This window comes from Cololabis saira, chromosome 8 (assembly GCF_033807715.1).
Source record: "Cololabis saira isolate AMF1-May2022 chromosome 8, fColSai1.1, whole genome shotgun sequence".
Classification (NCBI taxonomy): domain Eukaryota; kingdom Metazoa; phylum Chordata; class Actinopteri; order Beloniformes; family Belonidae; genus Cololabis; species Cololabis saira.
In genome coordinates, this window is record NC_084594.1 from 44,247,900 (window position 1) to 44,260,362 (window position 12,463).

A 12,463-nucleotide genomic window follows, 5' to 3' on the forward strand; every position below is an offset into this window, starting at 1 on the left:
GACATCAGGCTGATCTCCTGCTGATCCACACTGACCATCTTACTGCTCTGGTTTCTTCTTCTCTGATGTCTTTATGCAGCTTGCAGTGCTGCGGCCTATCAGAGATCAGCTGTTCTTCTCTGGTCTCAGCTCTGAAGTCCAACCCCTCCCATCTGAAACATCTGAAACATCTGGACCTTAGTTACAACAACCTGCAGGATTCAGGAGTGAAACATCTGTGTGGTTTCCTGGAGAGTCCAGACTGCAGACTGGAGACTCTGAGGTCAGACATGTTTTAGTTGTGTGTTCAGATGAATCTGATGTGAAAGTTGTGTTGACACTAACCTGCAGACCTCAGGATGATCTCCTGCTGATCCACACTGACCATCTTACTGCTCTGGTTTCTTCTTATCTGCTTTAGTCCTCAAACAGTTTGCTTCTTCTTAAACTTCCTCTTCTGATTTATGACATAAAAACTAAACATTTAAATGCAGACAGGAACAACTGAAGAACCAGAGATGTTTCTGAACCTGGAATAAAACATCTGAACAAACTAGAATTAACTGGGACAACAAAAATACATTTCTCACATTTAAATAGGTAAAAGAGTATGGAGGATTTTTTGTGCCAAAATTAAATAAATAAATACATCATTAATTAATTAAATTGGGAATTAAATATATCAATAATTAATTAAATGTGTCATCAATTAATTAAATTTAGAATTAAATATGTCATTAATTAATTAAAATACAATTCATTTTAAGTAAAAATATATATTTATTGTTTCAGCATTTAATTAATTAATGACACATTTAATTAATGATTTCGTGTTGCGTGTGAATCATGAAATGTAAAACTGCATTTAATTAATTAATGACACATTTAATTAATGATTTCGTGTTGCTGAATCATGAAATGTAAATGTAAAACTGTCAGTTTCACTCGTCAAACTCAGTGGGCGGAGCTAACGCAAATCTAGTGGAATCCACTGCTTTGGTCTGTACGGAGCCCTGGAGGTGACATGGAAATTATTATTGTTATCTCGTGCGCACGACTTTTTATCTCATGCCATTCACTTCAACATATACAGCTATTGATGCCAAGCATTTATCTAGTCGTCGAAGTCCGATCTCGGGAAACTGGCTTCACAAACGACGTTTTAAAAGTGGAACTATTTCCAGAGGCGGAGTTGACACAAAGTGCTTCGACATTGTCACGTGAGCGTGCTGGACCAATCAGAGTGGCCGCTGGTCCAAGATCGCTGCCTACAGTGCTGATTTTATTTGTAGAAATAAGCTTTAAATTGCACTAAAATGACTACAAACAATGTTATATGTAAACGAATTAATCTAAATTATAAACCTAAGAGACCTGCTGAAACAGTGATAATTCTGTCATTAGATAGAACATTAGACAGTGATGATTGTCATAGGGGTTCTCCCTAATGATGGAAATATAATACCCATATGCTCAAAACCTATGTTAAACCTGCAATAATAACATGTTTTCTATTTTCTATTTTAATAGAGTTGTATTATAGTTATTATAATATATATATATATATATATATATATATATATATATATATATATATATATATATATTATATAGTTATGATATATTATTATAGTTGTAATATTTCTGGTTCGTTTTGTTAACTCTGAGCTTTGTTGGTTGGTTTGTTAGTTTGCTGGTGGTTTTGTTCTGAACACTTTTCTGTTTCTCATTTGGCTGGGACGCCGGGTTCCTCCGCCGAGACACAACTTTTGCGGTATGCGTTCATTGTTATGTCTAAAAATGATGCGCAGTGCCCAATCAGAAACGGTACAGATATTTTGGGATTGTTTTATATAAGAAATACATGACTTCACACAATACACGCGCTGGGTGACGCCTCCGCTCCGACGTCGTTGCTACGGCAACCCGTCAGATCAGTCAATGATGTGGCCCAGTCTGAACAGAGCCAGATCCGATTTGGACACTTGCTAAAAACAGTGTGGACAGTCAGCCCTGAAAATCGGATATGAGAAGGAATCAGATATGAATCAGATTTGCCTGCAGTCTGAACGCGGCCCTAGTTTATCGGAATGTGTCCACAAGCCCTGCAACAATCCATTATGTGGATTCGATTTGCCTTGACTTGATGTACAGGGGAACCAATCAGGTGTTTGGAATCCACCCACTGAGTTTGACGAGTGAAACTGACAGTTTTACATTTACATTTCATGATTCAGCAACACGAAATCATTAATTAAATGTGTCATTAATTAATTAAATGCAGTTTTACATTTCATGATTCACACGCAACACGAAATCATTAATTAAATGTGTCATTAATTAATTAAATGCTGAAACAATAAATATATATTTTTACTTAAAATGAATTGTATTTTAATTAATTAATGACAGATTTCATTCTAATTTTAATTAATTAATGACACATTTAATTAATTAATGACACATTTAATTAATTAATGATATATTTCATTCCCAATTTAATTAATTAATGATGTATTTATTTATTTAATTTTGGCACAAAAAATCCTCCATAAAAGAGGAATTATGTAATTAATTATTAGTATTACATAACATTTTCTTTATATGAGTGTAAAAGCATATTTCAGGAAAAAAGTTTGAGTAAATCCCAGATTGATCCAGAATTACATATTGTATTTCAGATTTCATCTCCAACTCCTTTTCTCTACAGCCTTTTCAAAGGTTTTTTTTTTTTTTTAATTTTTTTTAATTTTTATTGAAGAAAAACACAGACATTCCTTGACGACATCACAGAATATATATGAAGATAGTTGAACCTCGGATTCAGGAGGAACAATGCGGTTTTCGTCCCGGTCATGGAACACTGGACCAGCTCTACACCCTCCGCAGGGGGATTGAGAGTTCATGGGAATTTGCCCAACCAGTCTACATGTGTTTTGTTGATCTGGAGAAGGCATTTGACCGTGTCCCTCGTGCCATTCTGTGGGGGGCGCTCAGTGAGTATGGGGTCCGGGGCCCTCTGTTAAGGGCTGTTTGGTCTCTTTATGATCGGAGCAGGAGTCTGGTACGCTTTGCCAGAGGGAATCCGGTTCGGGAACCACAGGATTTCATCTCTGCTTTTCGCGGATGATGTTGTCCTGTTAACTTCCTCGGACCAGGACCTTCAGCATGTGCTGCAGCGGTTTGAAGCCAAGTGCAACGCGGCCGGGATTAGAATCAGCACCTCCAAAACCGAGGCCATCGTTCTCGACCGGGAAAGGGTGGCGTGCCTTCCACGGGTGGGTGGAGAAGTCCTGCCTCAGGTGGAGGAGTTCAAATATCTCGGGGTCTTGTTCACGAGTGAGGGAAAGATGGTCGGGAGATTGACAGACGGATCGGTGCAGCGTCCGCAGTTATACGGTCGGTGTACCGGACTGTCGTGGTGAAGAAGGAGCTGAGTCGAAAGGCGAAGCTCTTTATTTACCGGTCAATCTACGCTCCTACCCTCACCTATGGTCATGAACTTTGGGTAGTGACCGAAAGGACCAGATCGCGGATACAAGCGTCCGAGATGAGTTTCCTCCGCAGGGTGGCTGGACGCTCCCTTAGAGATAGGGTGAGGAGTTCGGTCACCCGGGAGGAGCTCGGAGTCGAGCCGCTGCTCCTTCACATTGAGAGGGGTCAGCTGAGGTGGCTTGGGCATCTGTATCAGATCCTCCTGGATCCTCCCTAGGGAGGTGTTCCAGGCCTGTCCCACCGGGAGGAGACCCCGGGGAAGACCCAGGACACGCTGGAGAGACTATGTCTCTCGGTTGGCCTGGGAACGCCTCGGGAAGAGGCGTTCCCAGGCTCTTCCCCTGGAAGAGCTGGAGGAAGAGCTGGAGGAAGAGATGGAGGAAGAGCTGGAGGAAGAGATGGAGGAAGAGCTGGAGGAAGTGTCTGGGGTGAAGGAAGTCTGGGCATCTCTGTTGAGGCTTCTGCCCCCACGACCCGGTTCCGGATAAGCGGTGGAAAATGGATGGATGGATGGATGGATGGATGGATGGATGGATGGATGGCGTTAAAGACAGTAACAAAATGGGGCCAGTGGGGTCTCAAAAGTTGAATAAAACTGGTAAATGAAAAATAATAAATAAATAAATGGACAGTTGAGACATTCCAATTTCAGATGTTTTTCACGGTTGGATTAGTTTCATGGTTAATCATCTTGCTCTAGTTTTTCTGGGACAGTTGGGAGGTTTGTTGCATGAAAGTAGAAAGAAGAAGTCCAGGATGTGTGAGAAAGGCTTGACATATCCTCCTGAGTTCATCCTGGATGATTCCGCTGTAGGAAGACGATCCAGAATGAGGAGGTGCAGCTATGTCAAGCCAGGTTGAACTAATCCTGGTACGTGCACGTTGACGTCTTTCTTAAGCAGACCGTGAGGTCGGTCCCAGATGTCCTGATTCAGAAATGGAGAGGACGAGTGTTGCTGATGTTTCACCGAGTGAACAACAGCTTTCTAATTTGCCATGCTAAGAAACAAGGCTACAAGGGAACTAAGAAAAGCAAAGGCTGGCTTCTTTATCACGATTATTGAAAATGCTAATGGCAATTTAAAGGTTATATGAGCCAGATTAAAAATTTTACAGGTCGGGCCGCTCGGTGGCGCAGTGGGTTAAGCAAGCGGCTCATATACTATAGGTTTGAATCCCGGCCTGCGCACCTTTGCTGCATGTCTTCCCCATTGTCTTTCTCTACCCCCTTCCTGTCTGCAACTTTAATAAGGGCCACTAGAGCCACAAAAAAGATCTTAAAAAAAAAAAAAAAAAGACATGACTCTACAGAGTCCAGCTGCTGTGGCTTTGGCCCTCAATCAATATTTTGTTGAGTCAGTGGCAACCATAGCTCAAAGCTTCACAACTCATGAAAATAATGCTCTTCCTACTGTTAACACCAGTGAGCCAGCACTCTTACCAAGATCAGTGTCTGAGACTGAGGTTATAAATGTGATAGCCTCTGTCAAATCCTCAAAGGCCAAGGATATCTATGGTATGGACACACTCATGCTGAAAGAGATTAATTCCTCAATAGTCAAGCCACTAACCCACATCATTAATATTGCTCTCAATCAATGGAGTTTTCCCAACCCATGGAAGCCTGCTGTTGTGGTCCCCTTATTCAAAGGTGGTGACCCACTTATGACATCCAACTACAGGCCCATCAGTATCCTGCCCATAGTATCCAAGGTATTTGAAAAACTGATTGCTAAGTGTTGTGCCACAGAGTGTTACGGTTTGGTTTTCTAAGGACCCAAGTGCAGGAGAGAGAGGGAGGCCAGAGGCAGGAGTTCTCAAAAACAAAGGATTTAATCCACAAAAGGCAAAAACAAGGCGCTGCAGAGCAGGATCGAAAAAACACAAAACTAACAGGGATCAAGGACCAGGAGCACATGGAGGGAAGAACCAGTACGGACCGACAGGGAACCAAGGAATGACAAGACAAGATATACTGAGGGGATAACGAGACATGACGAGACACAGGTGCAGACATAATCAGGGCAGATGGGACACAGGCGGGGCAAGACAGAAACTGAAAGTCAAACTGGGGGAAGTGTCAAACCCTGACACAGAGGAGATGCTATTTCAGTTATCAAGAGAGTTATTAATAATTGTCCTTCGACAATTATGAATAATTAATAAAGTAGATTATTTATCAAATTGAATTATCAAAATGACTTAATCAAAACGGGGCACCACCTGATGTAATCAGGAAAATGATAACTTAACAGCAGAATCAGTCTCAAAGTGAATTATTCTACAGAATAATAGTTGAAGGAAGCAAAGTTCGATACAGGCCCTGGCAAACCAGCATTTGTAACAAAATATGTGCAAAATAAACACGAACAACTTCTCTCATTCAAATTAATCAGAATAAAAAACATCATATAATGCAAATCTTCCGATCATCCGCGTGTATGTGTGTGTGTGTGTGCGTGCGTGCGTGCCTGTGTCTCAGAACAACGTCAAGTCACGTGGACCTATAGCCAAGATGGTGGCCCACGTCACGCCACGTGAACCAAAACAAAAATGGTGGACACGGTATTTGGACCCCGAATAACTGGTTAAACGGCGCCACGTGGGTCTAACAAAGAGCGGGGTGGCCTCGTGGTCTAATTACTAACGTGTCTGCGTAGTTAGTGAAAAGGAAGGGAACAAGGGACGGTCACCTCAAAAATATACACGTAACGAACAAACAGCGCTGCCGGTGGGTTGCGCCGGCAGCGGTAAGGAATCACCTCACAGACGCAGCAGCCGTTGGTCTGTAGGAGACCGTCGGTGCGTTACACAGTAATATGCAGACAAAATTACAGTAAACACAACTCAACGTTAACCGCTTAATAAACAAATTAATTGCCCAAACACAGCCTCACATCTCCCTGGTTCTGGAGTGGCCGGCGGTGTCCAAGGCAAGAAGAGAAGGGCAGAAGAGAGCAATTTCCGGGGTCCCTTCGCTTTTATCCGCCGGGGCTGTGGTGTTCACACCTCCTGGACTAGAAAGCCCAGTGGGGTTTGTAGTCATTAGGTGCCATTAGGTGAAACGCGAAGCTGGTCCCAGACCAGAGTCCTGCACTGGGTCGGGTACCCGCAAAAACGGCTGATTTGCGGGTGGTTTTTAAAAAAATAAAAAATTCCGGGTTCGGATCTGGGTGTAAAAAATAGAATGCGGGTCGGACCGCGGGTTTAAGATTGACGCATCAAAATAAATATAAAATAATAAATACAATAAAATAAAAACATAAATTGTAATCTGGTTGTAAGGCTGTGACTGCAGCTTGTACCGTGCCATTTCCGGGTCATTTGCCGCGCAGGCGCGCAATCATTTCCGGGTTAGCAAAACAAAAATAGCGGAAAACGTGAGAGTAAAGCTGCGGAGCGGAGAGTACCATCTAGTCGAAAATTCCTCTTCAAGAGCGAAGTCTAAAATCTGGGACAAATTTGGTGTTATTATAGACGAGGAGAACAATCAAGTCGCTGGGTTTGCTGCCTGTAAGAAGTGCGGGAAAGTGTTATCTTACGATAGCCGCAAACTATCGTGACTACCTATCACTCTGTTCCCGACTTGTCAGAATAGAAAGTTGCAAATCTACTGCTCTGTGTCTGTCAATGGGTGTTCCACAGGGTTCTGTATTGGGTCCAATCCTGTTCAGCATGTACATTAATGATCTGCCTTCTGTGTGTGGACAATGTGATGTATTAATGTATGCTGATTATACAGTTACAGTTACAAATGGCAAATGTGCAGAAGAAGTTGCAACTAAACTAACAGATGTTATGGTAAATGTTACATCCTGGCTTAACAACTGTTGTTTACAACTGAATGTTTCTAAGACAGTTTGTATGTTCTTCTCCAAGGTTCATAGTCATGTTGTAGAACAGGATGTTCTCATCTTTGGAGAGAGACTACAGATTGTCTCAGAGTACTAGTATTTAGGAGTACACACTGATGCTAATCTCAAATTCAAAACCCACATCAAAAATGTCTGCAATAAGGTAAAGTTAAGTTTATCAAATTTCAGGTTTACCAGAGACTTTCTTTCAACTGAAGCAGCAAAGCTTTACCTTCATTCAATGGTTCTTTCCCACATTACTTACTGCCTGATAAATTGGTCAAATGCACACACTACTGATTTAAAACCCCTGGAGTCACTATATAAACAAGCACTCAAAACCCTATATAAGAAGCAATTTACTTATCATCACTGCCATATTTAAAAAAAAGTATAATTTGTTTAGCTGGCAAAATCTTATTACCGTATTTTCGCAACTATACGGCACGCTGTGTGGAAAGGCGCAGCCTCAGTTATGTGTGTCATTACTGTATTTAAAACGCACACACAGCGCACCGTACAAAAAGGCGCCGTCTACACACACAAATGGCACACCGCCTTACAACAACACACACGCAAGCATACAAGTGTGTGTATTTAAAAATAGAGCGGGAGCAAAACTGAGTTTGATGGTGCTTTATTGAAGTCTTTATTACAATCGTTATTGCATTAATCCAATCCATCGATGTCCTCATCCTCCGTTTCTGCATTAAACAGCTGCGCTAAATCAACTGTGCCTGTCCAACTTTCCTCGCTGTCAGTCACTTTCTGTGCCGTGCGGCCCCTCAGAAATGATGCCGGTTATGCGAAAGCTCGAACAACAGTGCCAGCAGACACGTTAGCCCACGCATCTACAATCCATCTGCAAACTGTGGCGTAACTTGCTCGGCGCTGCCTTCCACTCTTTGTGAAACTGTGTTCTCCCTCAGTCATCCATCGCTCCCACGCCGCTCGCAGCCTCACTTTGAACAGCCGGTTCACACCGACGTCCAGTGATAGAGTTCTTTTGTCAGACCTCCTGTCAGGACTCAGCTCGTCAGGCTTCATCCGCAGCCCGATCACGCTGAGACCAGGGCTACAGTGCAGCTCGTGGGTAACGGGCACGAGCCGGGCGCGCTCCGATGCTCCGGCGCTCTGAACACTCAGCTGCAGCGCATTAGTTCATTTGTTTATGGGAGTTAAATAGAGGGACTGCCAACAGCTCATTGCGAGTTCGTCCTGGCTACGTTAGAGAGTATGGTTACTGTTATTAGTTATTTATTTTTTTAAATACCAGTAACCATACTCTCTAGCTGTTCTCCTGGTCCCAGCGCGATCGGGCTCTGGATGAAGCCCGACGGGCCGAGTCTTGACACCTCCCGGAATAACAGCAAGTGCAGCGTTCATTTGTTTCACTTCTTTTTTCACATTGGCTGTGAGATGGACACGCATAGAGTCACAGATCAACAGCGATGGTGATGTGTGAAAAAAACACCGGGTCGCCTTACATACACCTGCCTCAGCCACTCTTTCATCATCTCTTCATCCATCCAGCCCTTTTCATTTGCCTTAATAACTACGTCCGCAAATCACGTGCAAATCACGCGCCCATATTCTCCCTTTAACGTTCTCATGGTGGCCTCAATTATGTCCGCCTTACAATAACACACTGGGCGCACTGCGTCATTGGGTGCGCGGCACATTGTGAAAAAAAAAAATAAGAATTTTATAAGCGCCTAATGGTCGCGAAAATCCGGTAAATACAAAAATCTCTGCTTGGTTTTTAAAATCATGCACGCGTTAGCTCCACCTCCTCTATCTGGCTTCATCGAACTCAAATCTACCTCAACCAGGGTTACTAGAGGTGCAGCTACGGGTGACTGCACATGCTCATTTAGAATCAGTGCATTTAGCCAGGCAGTCTTCTCCTTCAAAGCATCCCGTCAGTGGAATTCGGTACCACAATCAGAGAGTCTCCATTCTACTACTCATTAAAAAGTTATGTTAAGAAGTGGCTCCTGGAGAACCAACAGTGTCAACACTGATCTGTGTGTGTGTGTGTGTGTGTGTGTGTGTGTGTGTGTGTGTGTGTGTGTGTGTGTGTGTGTGTGTGTGTGTGTGTGTGTGTGTGTGTGTGTGTGTGTGTGTGTGTGTGTGTGTGTGTGTGTGTGTGTGTGTCTGCGTGTGTGTGCGAGAGAGAATGTTTGTGTGTGTGAGATAGAGAGAGCGTGTGCCCTTGTGCCATCCTGGTGGCTTCAGCTCACATCTTTTATTCTTCATTCAGGTTGGAGACCTGCAGGTTGTCAGAGATCAGCTGTTCTTCTCTGGTCTCAGCTCTGAAGTCTAACCCGTCCCATCTGAAACATCTGGACCTGAGTGGGAACTACAGGCTGGAGGATTCAGGAGTGGAAAATCTGTGTGGTTTCCTGGAGAGTCCAGGCTGCAGACTGGAGACTCTGAGGTCAGACATGTTTTTGTTGTGTGTTCAGATGAATCTGATGTGCAAGTTGTGTTGACACTAACCTGCAGACATCAGGCTGATCTCCTGCTGATCCACACTGACCATCTTACTGCTCTGGTTCTCTTTCATAATATTTATCTCGATTTCTCACTATGGGATGCCCCGCTGCATTAATCTCATTACAACAATCCTGATTGGCTGGTGAAATGTGTCCGTCCGTCGCAGGTAGCACCACCTACCTTAGACATCCCGTGTGGACGACACCAAGTCATTCAAACACCTCTTCTCACTCGGAGCTCATCTGGCATCCTGGGCTTGTTAGCTGAACTGTCCACAGACAGATCTCACTAGCTTCTGTCGCCGGGTGCTAACCAGCCTAGGATGTGTTTATCTGCTGCGTCGGTCCCACCAGATCGAATGTTGTGCTTTCCTCGCCCTCCACGGCTCGGTTGGCACCGTCACAACGCCTCACCACGGCTGCTCCAGTCCCGAGGGTTAGCACACCAGCTAATTTCTCCCACCTTGCGGTGGATAACCGGAGGTTAGCGTCGGCTGGGGCTCCCAGCTCCACCTAGCCGCGGCCCCCCCACAGGAGGAAGACGTCCTGGAACTGGACTATGGTGACAATAGAGAAGGCACCTCGGACCTCCTCATATCAGAGGATGAAGACGAGGACAACTTCTTCATCACTCCGGCTTGGGCTGCACAGCCCGCAGCCTACGTGGCCTCTGGGGATGGAGATGTGAGCAGCACACCAGCTTCTCCCCTGCCCAGCTCAGATGTGCTGGGCACGCTGCTGCCAGGCTGCCATCCCCTGGCCTGCTGTCGTAGCCGAGACCCCCACATCACGCTACAGAGGGAACAAGTTGCCCTCGGCCAAGAGTGCGATGGAGCAACTCCTCGCGGTCTTCCCAGAGCCGCTGGATGAGGTGGTGCGTTCATGGAGAGACGCCCTCTCAGCAGCAGGAGCCCGGTTCCAGGGCCTCATCCCTCCACTGCAAGGCGATGGAGAGCCTGGGTCTGCTCCGCAAGCCTCCCATGGAGCCACTCGTTGCAGCGCACCTTCCAGGCAGCCGGCTGTCGCGGGTGTTCTCCAGGAGCCCCAGCCTGCCGTCCAAATCTGACCGTCTTCAGTCGGCCCTGACTGGAACGCCGTACGAGGCAGCTGCACTTTCGGCCAGGGCGCTCAATGTCCTCTCCCTTCTCACAGCGTCACTGGCGAGTCCCGTCCTCTCTGACCCACGGGGTGCCATGGGGTCCGTCCTGTCCAGAAAGGTGGTCACTACGGACGCAGCTTGACAGGTCGGGGCAGAATTCACGAGGGCCAACCTGTGAGGAGCCGCTGCAGTGTGGACCTCCAGCGGTCACACATACATTTCTGGAACCATCAGCGATGTTTCTCTCCCTGAAACGTTCCATTCTGTTTCTCATGGGTCATCATGTCCTGGTGAGGACAGACAATATGAGGACGGTGGCGGACATCAACCGCCAGAGGGGATTACGCTCCCTCCACTGGCCCTGATGCCCCCACTCTGTCCAGAGGGAGGCAGCAGGGCCACGCACTGATGTTGGCACGCGCTGGCCGGAGACGCATCGGCTGGTGGAGATATATCAGTTGTTGTGCGCTCAGCCCTGGCAGCTCCCGCTGCGCAGGGACCTGCTGCAGGGGGCAGGGATGGTCTTTCACCCCCCCAGAACGCCTGGCGCTGTGGGCTCGGCCTCTGAGTGGCTCCAGTGTCAGCTCTGGGCCTTTCACAGCGGGTGATCAGCTCTGTACTTAGTGCTGCAGCCTCCTCCACCAGGTCCCTGGATGACTGGAAGTGGAGGCTGTTTGAGGGATGGTGTCACAGAAATGGCCACATTCCTTCTCAGTGTCCAGCAGGAGTAATATTTTTCTTCTTGCAGGACCTGGTTGACAAACGGAAAGCCTTCTCCACTGTCGATGTTTACTTGCAGCTAATGCCGCTTGTCAAGTGGGGTTTGGGAAGAAAACGGCGAGCCAGCACCCGCTGGTTTGCCGTTTTCTGAAGGGAGCACGCAGGCTTCTCTCCGTGTCCAGACCACTGGTACCACCAATGGATCTGGCTGTGGTTCTGGAGGGGCTTAAGGGCCCCCCTTTGAGTCACTGGAGGGGCAGACTTGGAACATGTGTCTCTGAAGGCAGTGTTGTTGCTGGCGCTGGCTTCGCCTAAGCGGGTTAGTGACATCCACGTGCTTTCGGTGCAGCCGTCATGCGCTCAGCTTTTTCCGGGGGATGTGAGGATGATTTTGAAGCCCAACCCAGCATTTGTGCCTCAGGTGGTGTTTCATGTTCTCCCATGGACCTCGTGGCTTTGCTGCCCCACCAAGTGAGTTTGGGTTGCATGCGTTATGTCCAGTCCGTGCGGTGGGCACTTACATGGACAGGACGAGGGGTTTCAGGAGGAGCTATCAGCTGTCTCCTGGACTGGTCCTCATATGGGGAGACTGTCACAAAGCAGCGCCTTTCCCACTGGCTGCTGGAGGCGACTGCTTCTGCTTATACGAGTCAGGGTTTGCAGCTGCCTGTGGGCTTGCGTGCGCACTGGACTCGGAGCCTTGCCGCAGCCTGGGCCTTATTCAGGGGAGTTTCTGTCCAGGACATCTGTGCTGCGGCGAGGTGGTCCTCGCCTCTCACTTTTGTCTGTTTCTATATGCTGGATGTCTTCGCCCCCTG

General features: G+C 46.4%; 1 protein-coding gene across 2 annotated transcripts in view; it reads left to right on the plus strand.

The window, feature by feature from the left end:
• The window catches only part of LOC133449001 (NACHT, LRR and PYD domains-containing protein 14-like), a 62,559-nt gene that overhangs the window by 39,248 nt on the left and 10,848 nt on the right, over window positions 1–12,463 (plus strand). For both annotated transcript variants that reach the window (XM_061728060.1, XM_061728061.1), the window contains exons 12-13: window positions 80–262; window positions 9,592–9,768. In XM_061728060.1, coding sequence (XP_061584044.1) covers window positions 80–262; window positions 9,592–9,768 — 360 coding nt within the window. The remainder of the gene's footprint in view (window positions 1–79; window positions 263–9,591; window positions 9,769–12,463) is intronic.